Genomic DNA, 19,954 nt, shown 5'->3' on the forward strand with positions numbered 1-19,954 from the left:
GTCAGTGACTGGGTCAGTCTTAGTATTTTGCGGGTGAAGTCTTGTTGTATTCCTTCCACCTTTAGTATATCAGATAGGCGTAGGTTGGAAAATAAGAAAGGGCAGTATTTAACGATCGGTCTTACACAAACTTTATAAAAAAGGATTTTAGATTCATTCTGATAGAAATTACGGAGAATGAAGCCAAGCAATTTCCGCATTTCAGATCCGGGTTTCCGGATATGTACCTGTCTCTAAAGATAAGGTGTATATTTTGGGTAATAGGGCCTGTATTTCTAGTCCTGACATTTTATAAAGGATTGGGGGGATGTCATCGGCACCACAACTCTCATTTGCTTTAAGGGTTTTAACGGAGGTATGCACACTCTTAATGTCAAAATTTGTGGTACTAAGACAATTTTTGCTGATGCACTTTATGTTGATATCTGCGGCATGAGATTTAGTCTCATTGTGGGAAAACAATTCGCTTAAAAGTTCACATATGACGGTTTGGTCATTATACGTCACTCCATCGTGCATATTGTGATCTGCGTTCTTTCTCATGCGTTTTGCGAGACGACACAAGGCTTGGGCTTTAGATGCAGCAATGAGTGCAGTATATTCCTCTGCCTGTTTATGTTCGTTGTGTTGATTTTGTACTCCGTCAAGTAAAGAGTATATCCGGTTCAGCGCACTGAAGTCTTTTGATATATAGTACGTCATTTTCAGTTTTTGCAACTTAGACCTAGTTTTTTGGTTTATATAGGGAGTAATTGTTTTAAAAGAAATTTTAAAGGGTATAGTGGTACCTAGTGCTGATTTGGTGGTGGTATTGAATAGTTCCAACGTTTCTAAGAGTTTATCACTGGTAAAGAAGCTGCCCCAGTCAGAGTACTTTATTAGAAATCGAAAGTTTTCCCAGTCAGCGTTTGCATAGTCTCTATATTGGAAACACATATTTAATGTCTTTGATTTGTTGTACATGGCAAGAATAGGAAGGGTGTAGAGGACTGTTTTATGATCGCCGTTGTGAAATTTTTCAACAAACACCATTCATGTTGGTGTGATATTGTGACAAAAGATCGAGTTAAGAATGTTGTGATTTCGTGTAGGCAGATGTGCATGTTTTTACCAACCGTATATGTCTAAGGACCCAATACGACTTCAAAGTAAAAGTTGGCGTGTCGAACACCGTTAGAATCAGCTGAGAAATGACCATAAGAAGGAGCAAAGAAAAAGGTCTGTGTTACAGCTTCATATACCTTAGTTGGACATGTAGAGCCAGTGAAATGTCTCTGAAACTTGATTAGGCCTCCGATCATTCAACAAAGATCATCTACGCTGGTGATCTTCAAGGGCCCAGATGCATTTCAGGTGATCCGAATTATCTCATGAAGTTATTTCCTCGAAGTCACTTCGTATATACAAAAGTTAATTTCTATTGCATTTTATGATAATAAGTCAAGGCCAGAAGATGTATATTGGCTTCAGCTGTCAGGATTTGTCTGCTCTGGAGCTCCTACCTTGCTGTATCAGTGGAGTGGCTCAGCATGAAGACGGATGATCGCTCGTAACTTATGAAGTGCTTTGCACTACTGTATACATCGCTCTACCGTATGCAGTAGAATAATATGACACAGATTTGCTATCCTCTTTCTAAGGAACTCACCATCATTAAGTGTTAAAACTTACTGTACATTAAGCATCATTCGTGTAATGCAGCAGTAGGATATCAAGCAGATTGTAGGCGACAGCTTATGAAGTCAAGTAAAGTATGAAATTAGACGAAGTATGAAGACACGTTAGGAATCTACAGCTGTCGAATCTTAAATGGGTGCTATACAGACAGAAAGTTGTGTATTTATCGTGCATTTTGGTTATGCTGATGGGTGGTTCATGTTTCGACAGATACTACATAGAAACATTTAAATGTTGCTGTTAGTTGCTAACCCCAGTTTACTGACTATCTGCATCAACTGAGCTAGTCAGTTAAGTTGATATACTGATATACATATATCGGAAAAATGTATTCAAAAATGCTACAGGTATCTGGGGTTGGACAACACCTTTACACGTAACACGTTTGTGGTCAAAGTATGCCGACCCGGCCAAACCAAAAGTCAGAGATGAAGAAGTTCGAACACATGTTTCGAAAGCTACCGATATGTCGGGCAGCGTTTGATCTAAACTATCTAGTAGTTGCAAGGGATGCGTATCACGGAGTACTAACTAATGATCTGGTTCTCATGCACGACAGAGCACCTTCAGCTAGAGCGCATCTAGCAAAATTAATAAGACTAGGATTGATACTAAAGACAAATAGGTTGGTTGTTTTGGGGATTTTTTCACTACTAACTATTATATGACATGTTAAGTGGGGTCACAGCTGCAAGAGCTGGTTCGTAGAGTACAAATAATTAGTTCACGTTTATCGCCCTCAAACTTGACCATATTCAGTAAACGTTCCAGTGATCTGACGTGTAATGTCGGAAGAGTTTAGCTTGATGGCTAATTTGACTGAGGTTCAGTGATTTAAATGATCTCGACCTCTTCAGTCTCGAGTCTTCAGTAATAAGGATAGTAGATTGGTGAACCTGTATTAATCCTGACACATTGCTTTCCAGTGAAGGTCCAGCTTCTCCTTGAAAATATTCTCTGGTGGGTCTGATGTTCGGGTAAGGTGTTCCAGTCATTGACTACTCGATGAGAAGAACGGGACCCCACTTTAAGTTCATTAGGTCGTGGTTTATGAACCTTCCTGCCATGACCTCGCAGATTATTAGCGCTGGAGGGAGCAAAAAGATAAGACATATTAACACACAAATCATAATTAAAGATACGAAATGCCAGTATAAGGTCACCTCGTGTCCTACGATACGACAAGGGTCTAGAAAGACCCTTCACTAATTTCCTTCTCACACGCTGAACACGCTCAAGGGAGTTAGTATCTTTTGTAAGACACGGGCTAGCTGCTTGGATACAGTACTCTAAATGTGGGATATGAAATTCGAAACGTTTCCTCGTCAAAAGATTTGAACGCTCGGCGAAGTGACCATAACGCACGAAAACCTTTGATAGCGGCTGCTTTGCAATGCGTAAATGTTTTTAAATCATGACTTAATACTACTCCTAAGTCTTTATGCTCTTGAACGCATGGAAGAGGTTTACCCTCAATAGTATAACGGTAACTATTACCGTGACCGATGTGCATTAGCACACTCCTCCTAGCATTGATTTCTAAGCCCCATTCTCGAACTCACCTAACTAAATCGTCTAAGTCAGCTGGAAGATCCAGATAATCAGCCGCACTTTTTATTGTTCTCCAGATTTTTACATCATCCGCAAACAATAATGTCGACGACCTAAGTAACAGCGGTAACTCATTAGCGTAGAGAAGGAAGAGCAGAGGGCCTAAGATGGTGCCTTGAGGTACACCACTTTTGACCGGCTTCTAGTCGGATAGCGTCCGACTGACCCTTACTCTCTGTCTGCGGCCACATAAGGAGTTACCTATCCACTCATGTACAGTACCTATTACTCCGAAGATCGTGAGCTTCTGCATAAGACCTAAGTGTGAGACCTTGTCAAATGTTTTGCTAAAATCTATGAATATCACATCGACAGACAGACCGTTATCTAGGGCTGCTGTCCAATCCTCCCTCGCAATAAGCAAGTTAGTCAAGCATGAACGCTTGTTACGAAATCCGTGTTGCTCAGGAGCTAACAGATTGTGTAAATCTATGTGGCTTAGCAACCTAACCCGAATTATCTTTCCAAGTAACTTAACGACTATGCTAGTTGGACTGACAAGCCGGTAGTTAGATATTATCTGTCGCTGACCGTCCTTAAATATAGGACTAACTATAGCGTCCTTCCAATCTCTAGGGAGTTGAGAGAGTGAGAGGGACATGTTGAAGAGTGTCGCAAGCAGTTTTGAAATAATGCCCGCAAGAGATGACAGCAACCGTGGATGTAACCCGTCAGGGCCCGGTATCTTACCAGGTTTGAGGTTAGTTATCAACGGAAGGACAGTTTCCTCAGTCACCTGTACAGATTCAATGGTTGGTATCTCGGTGTGATTGGGACAAGTATTTGTTACAACAAACGTAAAGTAGACTTCGCTAAAATAGTTTGAAAAAGTCTCAGCCTTTGCTCGTTCTGACTCAGCTGGTAAATTTGAATTTTCGTGTAACAGTAACGGAGGAATACCATCACTACGTTTCATTCACCGTTTAACATACGAAAACAATAGTTTCGGACAAGTACGTCTATCGTATACTAACTTTCGTTCGTAAGTGATACGGGATTTGACTATGGTTTTCTTACATATATTACGTAATTTTCTGTACTCACGCTTAAATGGTTTATGACCTGTCAACAAGAATAAGTCCCAGAAATGTTTCCTACGCTTTAACAGCTTCCGGGTTTCCTTATTAATCCATGGAGGGCAGTGTGAAAGCCTACGTGCTGACCATGGGGTAAACGGCGACGTTACGGACTCGGATGTAGCCTTAAACTTATTCCATTCATCTTCTATCAATCCATCCGCGTCGACCGACCAATCAGTCGAGATAGCACAGTTTCTGATCGCCGGAATATTGGCTCGCTAGATATTGGGACGGGGTGGAGCAGATACGAATTGTATACCATGTGTCCTAAACTTAAAGTGAATTACAACGTGATCACTGTTCGCTAGTGGGGTAAGGTGCTGAATATCAAAGACATCCTCACAGCGGTGGGTGAGGGCGAGGTCCAGCAGTGACGAATCATGTTGCAAATCAATATGTGTCGGTTTTGTGATACATTGTACAAGTGCACACTGAATATCGGCAGACAAAATGTTGCTATCGAAACCACTACCTGGAGCTGTAAGCTCTATCCAGTTGATATGCGGTGCGTTGAATTCCCCAATGATGAGACAACATTCTGCCATACTCCAAGGACAGATGTGTCTTAGGATAAAGTCGTCAGCAAGACAAAACGGACTACGGCATATTCCCCATATAGTCATTAACTCATTTCTAGATTTAATCTTACAACAAGCAACCTCACATGTGCCACTGGTATGAGCCTCCGATATGGTTGATTGTATACGATAGTGATCCCCAACGTATAATATTATACCTCTCCCTTTGCGGCTTGCAACACTATCACTTCTAATACAGATATAACCTGCAATGAAAGGAGAACAGTCCATATCTACTGTGAACCAAGTTTCTGTAACAACGATTATATCGGGACATTAATTCTTACACCATCAGACTTAGCTCGGACGTTTTATTTCTAAGACTACGAGCGTTCGTGTATCACACACTTAAGGTGTTTCGGCAATCAATCGTTCTACCCATACAGGCCTCGGAAGCATTGGCTTCCAAGACCTGACTACCCGAAAACCCTTAATGGTAAGGTTATTTTCGCCATTTAATTTGCGAGTCCTTAACTCCGTAAGAGCATTCTTCCACTTGATTCGATCCTCAAGCGGCCAATCTGGTCGAATACGGATATTTGAGTCACGAGTTTTTAGTGCGTTTTTCAACAATATGTCTCTTTCTTCGAAACTTCCGAGAACCAGTTTTAGGATTCTTCTTGGTTCGGTCTCGCCTACAACCCATTTACCAAGTTGTATTACTTTTGTAATATGTAACCCTGAAACCTCTTCAGGTAGTACATTCCTTACCACAGACTCCACTAACTGCAGGTCATGTGCATGTCTTCTAGCAAAGTCATTGTCTTTCGACTCCTCTAGATTCCAAATAATTAAACTAGGAAGGTATTTAGCTTCCTCTGAAATCATGTTAACAGCTTTCGACCGCGACATTAGATCCTGTATATTAACTACTGGTATCTTACGATTAGTTTTTAGTGTAACAGAATCCTGGGAGTCGAGCGAGTGACTCACAACAATGTTAGACGAAGCTTTACTATGGGACTTTGGCGGAGTGGCCTGAGTCCACCAAGGACTTATCAAGTAAATGATCATTAGTTTTAGCTGTCTTTCCTACTCTTCTGCGTTTCCGTGTCATCCATATTCCATCAGTCGTAGAATCCACATTAGAACCACTTGGGACAGTAATTATATTGTCTGGGTCACCGGTTGCTGCTGTAGCAACATGGTCACCAATATCTAATGAGGCGTCACTCATTGGTTGTTTTGGGGGAGAACGTTTAACTGCGGGTCGCACAGGTGGACGTCTGGCTTGCGCCGTGACAGCAATTACAACACCAACGCAATCTTCGCCATCAGTACCATTGTTAACATCACGGCCCTCATCAACCTTCTTATTAGCCAACATCAGGAGGCTAATTGCTTCCTGGATGACTAATATTTTGCTCGAGCAACAAAAACTACAAAGCCAATGAGAGTTGGGCTTTGAGCACCTTTTATATGCAGTGGGGCTTAATCGGGTGCACAGCTTATGGAACCACTTATTTCACTCATCACATTGCATCCCTTCCTCCACAGGGAATAAGCAATATGGTTGTCCACATTTATAAGCAGATCTAGCCATCTTGAAGATCAACTACAACGGCGACACAAACAAGATATGTAAAAGAATTCTCAAACGTTAACTAAATAAATCAAGTAAAAGTCGACCAAGTATGCTTCTATGCAATAAATACACAAAAGCAAAATCGAAACACTCAATACAATACCACTTCAACTGAGGTGGATGCAATTAAAGTGTAAACAGCAGTTTAGATGCATAATTTACGATCAAAACAGTTAATTAACTCAACGAGAAACAATACCACTGTTCTTTTAAATAGAGCGCGCCAACAAAATCACAAGATTCGATAAACTGTAGTGAAATAATGAAATAACCGGTGAAAACTGATTAGGTTATGCTGACTCGTAGTAAAAAGTTGTGTCCGTTTTTGTTTAAATCATTGAACCTTACTTCTAAGGTCTGTATCATATTTAAATATGCGAGTTGTTTCTACGGTAGTTTTCGTGTCTACTCCGTACAAACATGGTACGCAAATGTCCAAAGATTCCTTGCAACATGGTAATAGTGCTGGTTTAATTAAATTCTCCGCAATGTATAGGAAAGGAAGAAAAAGAACTTGTTATTCGGAACTTTGACAGTCATAGGAGCTGTTCTAATTCAAATAACCTTTGGTTACTTTTATACAGTTGGTAAGATCATTCATTTTTTCCACAGCTATCACCCATAGCGAACATGGTTCCTTATATTTTGAGTTATATTAAAGCTCGTGTTGATCCCAGTGTACAAAGTCAATCAACTGTTTGGCTCTCAGCGCTTGCACTAGCATCTCAAGGTTTATCAATGGCACTTGGTGGACTCGTGTATCAGAAAGCTGGTTTCCGTGTGGTTGTAGGAATAGGATGTTTACTTCATAGGTATGTTTCGAGATTACAAGTTTCAAGTTTTATTTGGAATCTTCCGAAGTCTATTACATATCCATGATTATGTGTCAGTTCTTGAGCATGAAGATAATGTCAGCAAAGTATTATTCTTCTTTCTGTGCAAATCGGATGCAAATTTAAGTGCTGTTTATTATCAATTATTGTGTAGTTGAGATGGAATTACCGAGGAAATGTCCTATCTTTTAATAATGCAATCGAACAAATTTTAGAGTTGACGAGAACAAAAGGACGATCAAAACAATAATGTGGTAGAAATTAAATCGACTTAAGCTTCATTTATTTGTGTTTCATGGCAAATTATCATTCTTATTTCTCATCACCAATGAATGTTTTATTCACACAACCTCTTTACTCAATCCTTTCATTAAAATGGTGTACAAACGATAGAACATTAAAAATTTAGTTCCTATTCTACTTCTGGTTCGTCATCTTTAGTTTCATTTGCCACTGACAAACTTAACGGCTAATTAAAACCCAAAAATACTTGATTCATCAGTACCATTTACTTCTGTGTTTTCACAGACTTATACAGTAATAATTTAGAATACGGAAGAGCAGAATTCATTTTTAACATTGTATTTCTCATCTTCGTATATTGAATTTTGTGAGGTCTTTCACTTAATTTTCAGTGGGAGTGTTTTCTTAACAAATATTACAATTCAAAGGACCTACATTGGTGTTATTATAACATACTCAGTACTCATGGGTCTGGGGCTTGGATTTGCATATTCGGTAGTGATGGGAGTAGCCGCGAAAGTAAGTTTTAGTAATTCATATTAATATTAAAGTAAGGTGATTTAAGTATTCATTCTTTTATGATGAAACGTAGAGCTTTTAATAGATTATGAAGTTGAATTGTTTCTTTTAAATGTCACTTACTAATTTCTTCTACTTTCCAAAGTCTATTTCTTTGACTTATAAAGCGTCCACACAACACTACTGAAGTCTTAACGACTAGATTAACAACCAAATCAGAGCTCTATATTTTAAATAGTTTTTAATTACTTTCAGGGTAACTGAAAAACGGAAAGACGGTTTAATAATGGTTAAGTGGATTGTCAAAAAGTGTACCTGAATTACAGTTATAAGCCATTTACTTTATCTTTTGCAACAAATCACGCCACAAAAAACCAGAGTTATTGACGTATTTAGTGCTTGCTTTATATATACGTGATCCATAAATTTCATTGTTTTATATCTAGTGGTTTCCAAAACGACGATTCCTCATTGTTGGTTTAGTTGTCGGTGGATTTGGACTGGGAGCACTTGTTTTTACGCCCATTCAAACGGCACTTATCAATCCGAACAACACACCGGTGAATCCTGTAACAAAGTGAGTTTATATGCACTTGAGTGAAGGGATAATGTGTACTGGTGGTTCATAAACTTTATTACGTAATTTAGTCTGTAGGTACATGTTAATCTGCCCATAACACAAAACCATTTGCTTCTTAAACATTTTCTTAGAAGAACATTAGACTAAACTACAATACACTCTAAACATGCCAAGTGTTCTTTGACTTTCTGTTTCAAATGACCAAGTGAGATAGTGCTTTTGTTTAAAATCTGACGAAAATCATGCAAATAGGTAAATCACCAGACAAAAGCAGAATAGACTACCGAAACATAATGACGATTTATCTATTAAGTGCATGAACATAGTTGGTTCCTTGAAAATCACTAGACGGATACAAATGTAAACTCTCAAGTGATGCATTATCTAAAAACGTCATACAATTTTGGAGAAAAAGGAAAATAAAAATGACCATATGTATGAGCAGTGTTATGCAAAATTACTTTAAATATCGTGAACCTCAAATAAAAAATCCACCCATACCATTTCTAAGAAATTAGAAGAATCACTTTGATTTAAGTTCTACATGTTTTTTCACACTAAAAACGGTCAACAGCAATTATGGTGATTTAACAGTGACTTATTAAACAAATATCTAAACAATTTTGGCATTTTCAGGGCTGTTAAAGATAAAATTGTATATAGCAAGTTGGTTATTAGTAGTTTAATTAAAAATATATTTTGGTACAGTATTTATGTGGGTTATTAAATGGTTCTGGAACAATTATTACAAATTGAAACATATTTAGCTAACCATTTATGATCATGAAGGTTGCAATCAATCGTCCATTTGTCAATAAAATTTTCTATGATATTCAAACAAAATACAGCTGTGCTTAAATAACAACTCATGTACAGCTTCAGGAATTCTTAGTAACTGAAAAACTAAACTGGACTTAGTGAAGCACGTTTTATAATGCAGATTGTCCATTTATAACCGCCTGATTTCATCCAAATCTATATTAAGTGAAAACGTACATTAACTTGCGTGACGCTACAGTGCTTCTTTCTGGGTAAAATGTCCATCCAAAATAATTTTGGAGTTAACTGAACTCTTGAACTATTTTCAAGTATCAGTTGTTAATTTCCAGAGTTTTTAATGTGCAAATCAGATATTGTAATCTTTATTTGTAAGTGCACCTAATTATAGTTAATTACATATGTTTTTGCTTTTTTATTCAAAAGCAGTAGCAACAATAGACAGTCTTGTATATACAAAACTCATGTTAGCGACTTATGCTTTAGATCTAACCTTTATAGTACCAAGCTTCGTCTCCATTCTTCAGAATTATCTACTTTCCTTGCCCTAATAACATGCATAAGACATATAGTCAAGTGCAAATAGACTTCACGAAATCCTGACCAAATGTTTCAAAACTTTAGTTCTAGTGATTTATTATCACGAGTAACAATCACAGTAAAATACTTACTAGGAGCCAAAAATATCCAGAATAACTGTTTACTTGTAGTTATCTGCACCCGAAAGAACTGAAAATTATGTAAAACCGGTAGAAAGGAACTTTCTAACTTATATATATACCATACTTTAAAAAAGTGGCACTAGAATAGTAATCAGGGATCAAAATTCATTTGAATCGGCTTATCAGAAAATACAGTGATTTCGTAAATATAGACTTTATAAAATTTTAAAAGTAGGTTGCTAAATAAATTGCACTAATACTAAAATAATCCTGAGAATCTTTATTTAAAGATAACATTCTACTGACTTCCTTTCAGAAGTTGATTTTAGTAAATAACAAATATTATTATTGTTTTATTAATGGCTTTATCAATATATTCAATATATAGCTCTAGTAGTTATTTTATTTACTATCTAGTAAGTTATGTTTATCTTTGCTTAACATACTAATAGCTTGGGTGGCATTATATTTTCTAAGTGAATTCAAATTCTGTAGAAATTGATGAGTGATATTAGGTAAACAAAATCTGAAAATATAGTTTAACCGTCTAAAACCTCAATAGGCATAGTAGTGGATCTATTTAAACACTTTTTCCTGAATTGGTTGCCTTTAAACTTGGGATAATGTATTTTTATTTTTTTACATCTTATATAAAGGCTATTTGACGATCCTGAGCTATTAGATAGAATACCAAGAGCATTTCTCATCTTAGGCGGGATTTTAATTAGTGGACAAATAGTTGGCTTTGTACTCATGAGCGAGAAAAAACAAAAGGTAAATAAACAGTCAATAGATTTTTTTGTCGTTTCAAATCTTTTGTTATCTTTATTTTAGATTAATTCAACCTTCTTTTGACACTGTTAGCTCATAGCTATGAAAATCATCAATATGGCGTAAGAATCAGTTTGTGATTTTAACCATAAGGTGGGATACGTTGTGAAAGAATGAATATGACTCGACTAACCAGCGGTTTATCGACTAAAAATTTGTTTGGTGTGAATACACGCAATATGTGGAGCTCTTTGAACACATTCTATGACTATTTCGTACATCACGAATGTTGTTTCAAAGGTTTTCATCCGATCTGACCACTAATCTACATTTTCTGCAATGATGTGAATTTTATACCTGAGGCCAATATGTATTTGGTTTTGAACTCTAGTCTTAACATTTAAAGAATATGATCTGTTTCTACCAATTATGTTTTGAGCTTAAATACGTAGTTTTTGAAATTACTGTACATGATATCACCTTGTGCGTTGATAGCTAATGAACTCTGCCTAAATTATGAAAGATAAACTTTTTCATATGTGAATTCTGGTTAGAAGCATTGTTATTTGCCTCAACCACCAATGAACACCTTTATTCTATATTGAAAGTATGGAAGATTAGCATATGGTAGTTTATTCTCTTGATTACGTCCCAGTCTAACAAAAAGATCTTACTTACAAGTTACTTCCGTCTGTTGCTCCTCGAGGAGGAGCACCGGCACTCTCCATCCAACCCTGTCCCGAAGAATCCTTTCCAGCTCTTTCCAGTTGTTATTCATCTTTTTCATACTTGCTTCTGTTTCCCGACGTCTGTAGCTCTTCCGGAGTTACTACCGGTCCCAAGCCCGGGTAAAAAAGGAGAGTTGGACACGGGGTTAGCGACCCCATCTCGTAGAAAACTAACTCGCTAAAAGAACGCTAACCAGAAAAAATTATTCAAACGAAAAAATCTATTGAAACGGAAAAGTAAATATCTAATAATTATCTAAACTCACTAGATAGGTGAAATTCCGACAAAATTATTCTCAAATGAGTTATGAATGACTTATGCAATCAAATCACTGAAATTTCTTTGATACCATTGATGATATGCTTTCATCATTATTGTGTAACCATATACATTTTAACGTTTATTGTTCAAGTCATTGCTTTATTATCTATGGTAGTAAACTTTAGTTTACTAACCACCATGTATAAAAACTTACTACCGTTTGTACTTTAGAAGGTATCGGTTGGTCTCATGAACGTCTAAAACACAAATTTATTTCATGAACCAACATAACAATTAAGTCCGAACAAAAATGAAAGTAATTTTGCTTCTAAAATGCACACTAAAAACGCACTGTTGTACAACACTGAAACGAGTGATTACGTTTATCTAAACACATTATTTGATTACAGTCCTTGTATCATTGTTTATGATTATATAAACTCAGTTAAAAGCAGTTTCATACAAAAGTTTTACTAAGTTTTGTATTTAATGTAAATAGTCTTAGGCAGTCGAATCTAGAAAAGGCGAACTTTCATTTGTATAAAAATATTCATTTCTGGAAATCTGCATAACAATTTCACGTTCAGTGAACAAGAAAATTAGTGAATTTGATTTTTGACCAAAATTAAATCAAAAACACTTTGAGAGTATGCATGCAATAGAAAGAAAGCTAAATTAATTATCGTCCTTCTACATAATGCAGCGTATTTTTACTTTTTAGGATAAACCTGATTCTGGTAAAGTAAACACTGAGTAAGTTATTCTATGCATCTAATTTTAACTCATATATCACTTAAGGAATATATTTTAAAATACAATTAGTATCATGAATTTATCGTTTCGAGTTATTTCGATAGACTATTATTACTTTTGAGTATTAAAATGCCGTAAATTCGGATAAAAATATTTCGAATGAATAATTTGTTGGGTTTCATTGAAATCTTTATTTGCTAGTAATGCACTTATTAAAACTGAAAATAGTGAGGTAATAATGTGGTTAACCTGACTCTTAAAATTCCTCTCTGTTATTGTAAACAGCGTAAATTTCCTCTGACAGTTCAGTTAATGATCAAGGTTGGACTCCACAAAAACAGTTAGTGCTCAGTTGATTCAGCTTTTTCAAAATATCTAGTTTCAAAGCTGACTTACTCTTCAACATTTAGTTCTGCTTCATTGGACTAAATATCATCAAAGTTTGATTATGTGAGTTGATTTACTAGAAATTCATATATGGACGTTTTGTATATCGCTGATAGATATTGCATATTCCGTTATTTTAAATAAATGTTTAAATTTTCGTATTAGGGTTATATTCCATATTTTAAAGTATTACAAATACCAGAATATATCACAAGTAATCATTTATATTTTAGCCAAATCAACTTATCACCTAAGCAGTTATTCCGTAAAATTGACTTTTACTTGTTATGGATAATAATGTTCTTAGTTATTATCCCTATCACAATTATCACATCAGCGTACAAGGTAAGTGATTATGAAGCATAATGTATGTATATTTATTTGAAAATTGGCAAGCATTTGACTTTTTATTACTTTCTGGTCTCTTAATAAAAACTCTAAAATATTTATTGTACTTATTTGTTACATTTGATTTCATTTGAACAAGGTATGTCGCTTGTGAATTACAACTGTAGAACACTGTAAGAGTAAAATAATGAAATAAATCAGTAAAAATTTCACCCTTCGGAGTTACCCTGAAAAAAGTTAATTGCTTCTAAAAAAATGTAGTTTAAAAGTTACGAAGTCAGAAAACATTATTGATATAATGATGGAAGATATTCATAGTTCAGTTCAGGCTATTAATTCCAGGTGTGCATAAATGTTTGTAGCAAACGGTGGAGGAATTCCTTGAGTTAATTGTTTGACGAGTACACGAATAATTTTTCAAGACTAGGAAATTATCTTCGCGGTATTCGCTTATTCTCAATGAACCTCCGACTGATATCGACTTATGTTCAAAACTATTTAAATATTAGGAGTGTTAAGCAAGTGATATGAGAAATAATACTTAGAAAACGTGTCTGTTTTAGTACTGTTTGAAGAAATTTACTAATGATAAACAATACAACTGAATTTCCGATTACAAATCCATATTTTACAATACTATTTTTATATATTTCAGCTTTTTGGACAAGAGTTTATCAGTGATGATCAGTACCTGTCTATTGTTGCCAGTATAACAGCACTTTTTAATGCTGGTGGTAGGATTATGTGGGGTGCTATAGTAGATCGCATTTCGTTCAAGGTAATGATTTAACTTGGTCAGATATTACTGTCTTTACAATTCATCCAGACGACCTAAGTGTTCATTTTTGCTATGACTGATTTGTATTTGGTCTGTAATTGGCTCTGAGCAACATGTCTTATATGTTAATTTAATGTTTTCTGTCAAATTATCAAGTTGATGCAATTATATATAATTAGGATAGTTCTACGTTTGACGAAACGATTAACTGTTTTGCCACAAGAACTACCACGAATCTACTATAACTTACATATTTCGAGACCTATGCATTAATTAACGTTATTTGGTCAAGTTAATTGTCGTTGTTCATTGTCTTCTTGTATTGTCAGATTGAGATTCACATTTGAGTATATACACACATAAAATAACTATTTGATAGACCATACGATATATTATTCATTCCCAGAAATTACTACGTTCACTTTATATTACAGGTTGACAAAATATATGTGTGATGGCTAATAGTTGTCATTCAGCAGTTTCATTATTTACTTATTTAGAAACTCATGAGGTGGATACATTTGTACATAAGTGCAATAGTGTTTTTAAGTTGAAATCCCTATCAGAGGGAATAATTATTCTATGTGTGAAGTACTTCTTGAAAATCCTTGCTGGAGAGTAAGAAATCAACGGCTTGATTTCTAGCCTATTCATCACACAAGTCCATCAGTAAAACATAGAATCTAGTTTTACAACCAAACGAAAATCTGTTTCACGTAGTATGCATTCAGGCGAGATTTGATGTGAAAGGTATAGACAGAGAAAAAGAAATGTTCTTAATGACTATACATTTACGACTTGAATGAATATAACTTTAAAAGTCAATACTAATTAGGTTGAATGTAGATTAATTGTCATGCAAAATAATCTTTGAAAGGTGTATACTTTTGAACGAACTATTCAGGTTTACAATTCGCACGTAAATATTTGACTTATTTCTACCATATAATGTCACCTTAATTCCGAATTTTCAGATTTTTATCCTGATTCTCTTTTCATCATGTTGTTGGGAAAGTTTACAAATTAGGTCTATGTCCAATTTTACTAGGTCTTTATTTATGGCTAACCACGTTCTGTCAGCTGTAATGTGGTATTCATTTCTATTTATGAGCTAGTCACCTTAATTTATATTTCAAATTGATTACACGATACAATCTGAAGAAACAACAGGTGAACATGATAAACTGATCATTACTCCTGTGTTCAGAAAGTTAAATTCATTTAAAACAAAAGAACGTCTTAGGTTTTACATATGTCTGATTGAAATGAGCTTGTGCAATATTTACACCAAAACATATGCTATTGTCAAGTAAAATAACTAACTACAATGTCGGTTATTTTAAAGAGCTGAAAAATAATTAGTCAAATAAGATTGTTTGGAAATATATTCAGATTATATAGTTTATTACCAACAACTGTAAGAAAACTTATGTCAGAAGTTAACGACCCAATACATTGAAAGTGAAAATATCTTTTAATGAAACCTGGTTTTGAGTTGAATAAAATGTTTTATGCAGTGGTGAATACTAGCCGAGATTAATTCCTACCTAGTAATTTTTTTGTTATTTACGCATTCGGTTAGTTAATTGTTTCTATCTACTACTAAATAATGGTCATCATGGTAATATGTTATTTCACTTCTAAATTATCATAAAATTTCGTACCATTTTATAGTTAACCAGAAACTGAATGAAAGTCACTGTGATTATTTAAACTGGATTACAGATCAGGAAAATAACTAGTAATTATCACTAACCACTGCTTATAAGAATGGATTAGTTGTTAAATAGTTCACTGTTTAATTTACGTAGATCATCTATATCAACTCCATTAGAACAATTACATTTAATTTATATAACGCGATAATTCCTGGTACAGATTGTTCAGAAGTATATCTTAGCTAAACAATATGATTATCTATACGATCAATATTTATGCTGAACTAGGGATATAAACATAAATTATTACAAGCATTGAGCTGCAAAACTGCTCTATCAACTCTTATTCAGTGATTTATACAATTCATTATTACGCTTTTTTATCATACCAATTTTCAGTTACCATTGTGCATTGTGTTAATACTATGGGCTATAATACTTTTCACGTTTCCACATATTGGAGGAATACCAATGCCGGGTCTTAAAGCTGCATACGCAATTTGGGTGTGGGCACTATTTTTGGTACTGAGTGGAGTGTTTGTTATTATGCCAGGTGGTACAGGAAATATATTTGGTCCTACTTACTTTGCCATAAACTACGGCATTGTGTTTACTGGATTTGTAAGCTAGATGTTAAATAATAAATTTTTAATGATGTACAAAAAATGTTCATTATTAAGGTTTACATGTTTAGTAGTGGCATTTATGTATAACGCACGTATGAATATTTTCAATCAGTAATCAATGGATTTCGTTACTTGATTCCTGCAGTATGAATACTTTTATCAGTATTTTCGACCACATACTGTACTTTTAGCATGAAATAATGTTAAAATAAACATACTGAATGCGATACAAAAGTCATGTTAATGAAAAACGTAGAATGAAGTGTGTTTATTTACATAAAAAATATTTAACCATTCAAAACTTATGAAACTTTCATATGTTAGACAATTATTTAGAATTCTGTTAATGTAGATAATTTTTGTTAATGAAAAAGGTTTCTGGGTCAAAATGATAATGATTATAAGAGAATGTCATATAATTAATTAGTATTGGCTATTCAAATCTTCCCACTATTGTTCAGAACTACAGTAGATTGCTCTTTTGATGTATGCGTATCCTGTGGGGATTGGGTGGATGTTGAAATTGATCAAAAAGCATCATAGGCATAGTTGGATGGAGGTTCACGGTGGAATCTAGGACGAATAAACATTAACTCTGGGATACAGATGCCTCCAAATAACGAGTCCCAAGTAGGACGAAATGTGCGTTCTGAATTTAACTGCTAGCCACCATCGAACTTTGCTTAGGATGTCATATAGGCTGGAAACCTGATGTTATTTGCTACCAGACGTCTCTGAGTAATCCTTTTAATGTAAAGTATTATATCGATATTAAGTTATTCAATGTTTTTTCTTTCCTTTAAGACTGTGGGAAGTATACTATGTTCTGTTGTCTCAATGTTTATACATGCATCTAATCCTTACCTAGTACAGTTCAGTGGCTGCGGAGGTGTTTGCTTACTCGGTATGTTCTTAACCTTTACATAATAATGAATTTAATAAACCTCATTGATATGAGATAATACCACTTATTTTGTAGTTAATAATTGTCAGTTTTTCAGTATGGTTCCTTGTATAACTTATTTCTTATTAATAAGGCATGTTTTCAAAAGCAAAATATTCGTAAACAAGACCAGATCACTTATAGTACATTTGCACGTATACTAATATTTTCGTCAGCTCAATAAATAAGTGGGGGTCTGTAAATATATACATTGTGTTAGTATTAGGACAATATTGTTGAATGATTCCTCGTTGTTATATGAATATCGGTTACTGAGTTTTTTACTCAAAGATATAAACTCGATTACCACTTGGTAACTCGAGATAAATGTCTTCTATAATACCAGTACAAACCTGGTATATAAATTTTTTCATGTGTACTGGTCAATGAAAAGACCTCACCTTTACTCGGAAGCATAATTACACAAATTTTTTGCTGAAGGTTCAACATGTCATCTTTAAAAGTATTAGTCAGAAGTGCTTATCATACGAACCTAAATCAGCTCCCCAAAAGGAGACTGTCATATCATTTTAATTCCAAAATACATACCTCCTTATTTTTAAAGTGTTTAGGACGTAACTAAAATTACTATATATATTGTCACTTCATCTTTGTTCTTTAGAGTTTAATTCATGACGTGCAAGCTGAGATGAACATATGCTCAGGAAAACATTCCCATGTTCTCTATTTACTAATTAATTTCCAGTAGTACTCAGAACTTTCTAATTAGCTCACAAAGATGAATCTTACTATGTCATTCTATACATGAGATAGTATTGATTGATCAATTCACAAAGTTCCCTGCTAAACTCTTCGGCATGTGGATACATGTTGATGAATCACTTACTTAATTCTGACAAATTTAAAAAAGAAAGGTTGTGAAGTATGTTGAAATCATTATTAATGAGGCTAGTGAGGCTTTTGGTATTTCAGATAAACATTTTTTGAGCCATAATTACTCGTAAAACACTAAACAATTTTTAAACTCATCATCTTTTTTCATTAAAAGGATCTAGAGATAAATAATGAGGGGTGAACACTTTTCTTATCTGTAACTTCCAAGTCTTTAAGCTAAATGGATGGAGATTCTATCTTCAATGAAATTCTAACGATCTGTTTTCTAAATATTCATTTTACAGCATTTCTGTTTGCAATTTGGATTGAAGACAAGAAGATTATCCCGAAAGTTGACTGTATACCTTGTGTAAAAACGTGTCCAAGTTTGAGAGTTCGCAAAAATAGTGAAAATCAGGAGGATAATGCATGATTAAACTTTTACATATATGATCGTCAATTACAAATCTCACTAAAAATATTACTCACCACATTTGTGATAGTTTGTTTTACAATTTAATTATTATTCTCCTTATGTTTTTTTAGTCTGTTCTGTTTATATCCTTTAATATGTGTATAAGTTACTTAATCGTTTATTGTCTTCTTAATTTGGAAAAATTTATATCACAATCTATATTTGTTATTTTCCTTCGGTTTAATTTTATACAAAAAATGGTCTCTATGCAGTTTGATGAAGACTATCATGATACATATTTTTGTTTGAAATCGATACTAATTTTTGTTTAAGCAAACTAATGTTCAATCAGGTTTTGAGATGCATAATCAGGCATTTTCTTCTCTACTTTTTTAAATCCTTATTTTTATTATTCAAAAATAGGATTATTTTTACAAACGTTTACAACGAATAGTATCAAAAAATATATTACTGAAAGCACATATAATCAATAAGCACAAATACTGCTATGAAAATCAAAAAATAATAATGATCATGTTTTTCTCTTTTGTCTCATCAAACCAATGAAATTCCTTTTTCTTTTCTCTTTTTTTTTCAAAAAAAGAAGAGAACTGTTAGTAAATTTATTTAACCAAACTAATTCAATTGAAGTGCTATTTTGTTCATAGTTTAAAACAGTTTTTGGTTAATACAAATTATGCTAAACCCAATGTCTTCTTATAAATTATGCTAAATCTTCATTAACGAAATATCGTGAATCGTAGGAGTTTTGTATCCAAATAAGCGAATTAATAACCTTTTAAGTCAAATTAATATATTCATAACAATATTGATAGCTGAATTTATATCCAGTTCAAAAATATTCTTATATGACATTAGTGGTGTTTGAGAATAAATTATTTTGGTTACGTTAACTGTTTCGCAGCCAGTTAAATTTGATATGACGTTTGACATATATCCGACATAAGGTTTTCATATGCAAAAACATAAACATTCATTAAGTCGTTATATAGATGATAAAATATAAGATCCCTTGATAAACAGTATAGTATAGAGAAGCTCATCTTTGTAATTGATAAGGAACCTGAAAACATTATGTAGTCTCTAATAACACCGAAACGAAATGCAGTTCGTTGTTCCTTCGTTATGTAGTGAATTGTATAAACAGAGATAACTTGAAGACACTAATATAAAGTTTGGAAATGTTGTATTTCGGCAGTCTAAATATGATAGAACCCGAAGTGAGATAAACGGAAACCGTAATAAAAAACATCAAATTAATTTTGTTACCTTCTATCAACTCTATA

The 19,954-nt window shown here is 34.2% G+C and overlaps 1 protein-coding gene across 2 annotated transcripts; it reads left to right on the forward strand.

Moving 5' to 3' along the window:
* Positions 1-6,913: 6,913 nt before the first annotated feature.
* MS3_00003085 (uncharacterized protein) lies at positions 6,914-19,349 on the forward strand. Of its 2 annotated transcripts, XM_051210780.1 has the most exons (12): positions 6,914-6,986; positions 7,027-7,117; positions 7,156-7,342; positions 7,999-8,125; positions 8,572-8,702; positions 10,801-10,918; positions 12,627-12,658; positions 13,279-13,390; positions 14,049-14,171; positions 16,229-16,450; positions 17,260-17,359; positions 18,538-19,349. In XM_051210780.1, the coding sequence occupies exons 1-12, from the start codon at positions 6,951-6,953 to the stop codon at positions 18,663-18,665; spliced, it is 1,407 nt and encodes a 468-aa protein (XP_051070799.1). In that variant the 5' UTR covers positions 6,914-6,950; the 3' UTR covers positions 18,666-19,349. The 2 variants fall into 2 exon arrangements, with proteins under 2 accessions (XP_051070799.1, XP_051070798.1); XM_051210781.1 differs by lacking the exons at positions 13,279-13,390; positions 14,049-14,171; positions 16,229-16,450; positions 17,260-17,359; positions 18,538-19,349 and adding an exon at positions 12,944-13,186 and having other exon boundaries at positions 6,914-6,953.
* Positions 19,350-19,954: the final 605 nt, after the last annotated feature.

The sequence above is a fragment of the Schistosoma haematobium genome, chromosome ZW (assembly GCF_000699445.3).
Source record: "Schistosoma haematobium chromosome ZW, whole genome shotgun sequence".
NCBI lineage: Eukaryota > Metazoa > Platyhelminthes > Trematoda > Strigeidida > Schistosomatidae > Schistosoma > Schistosoma haematobium.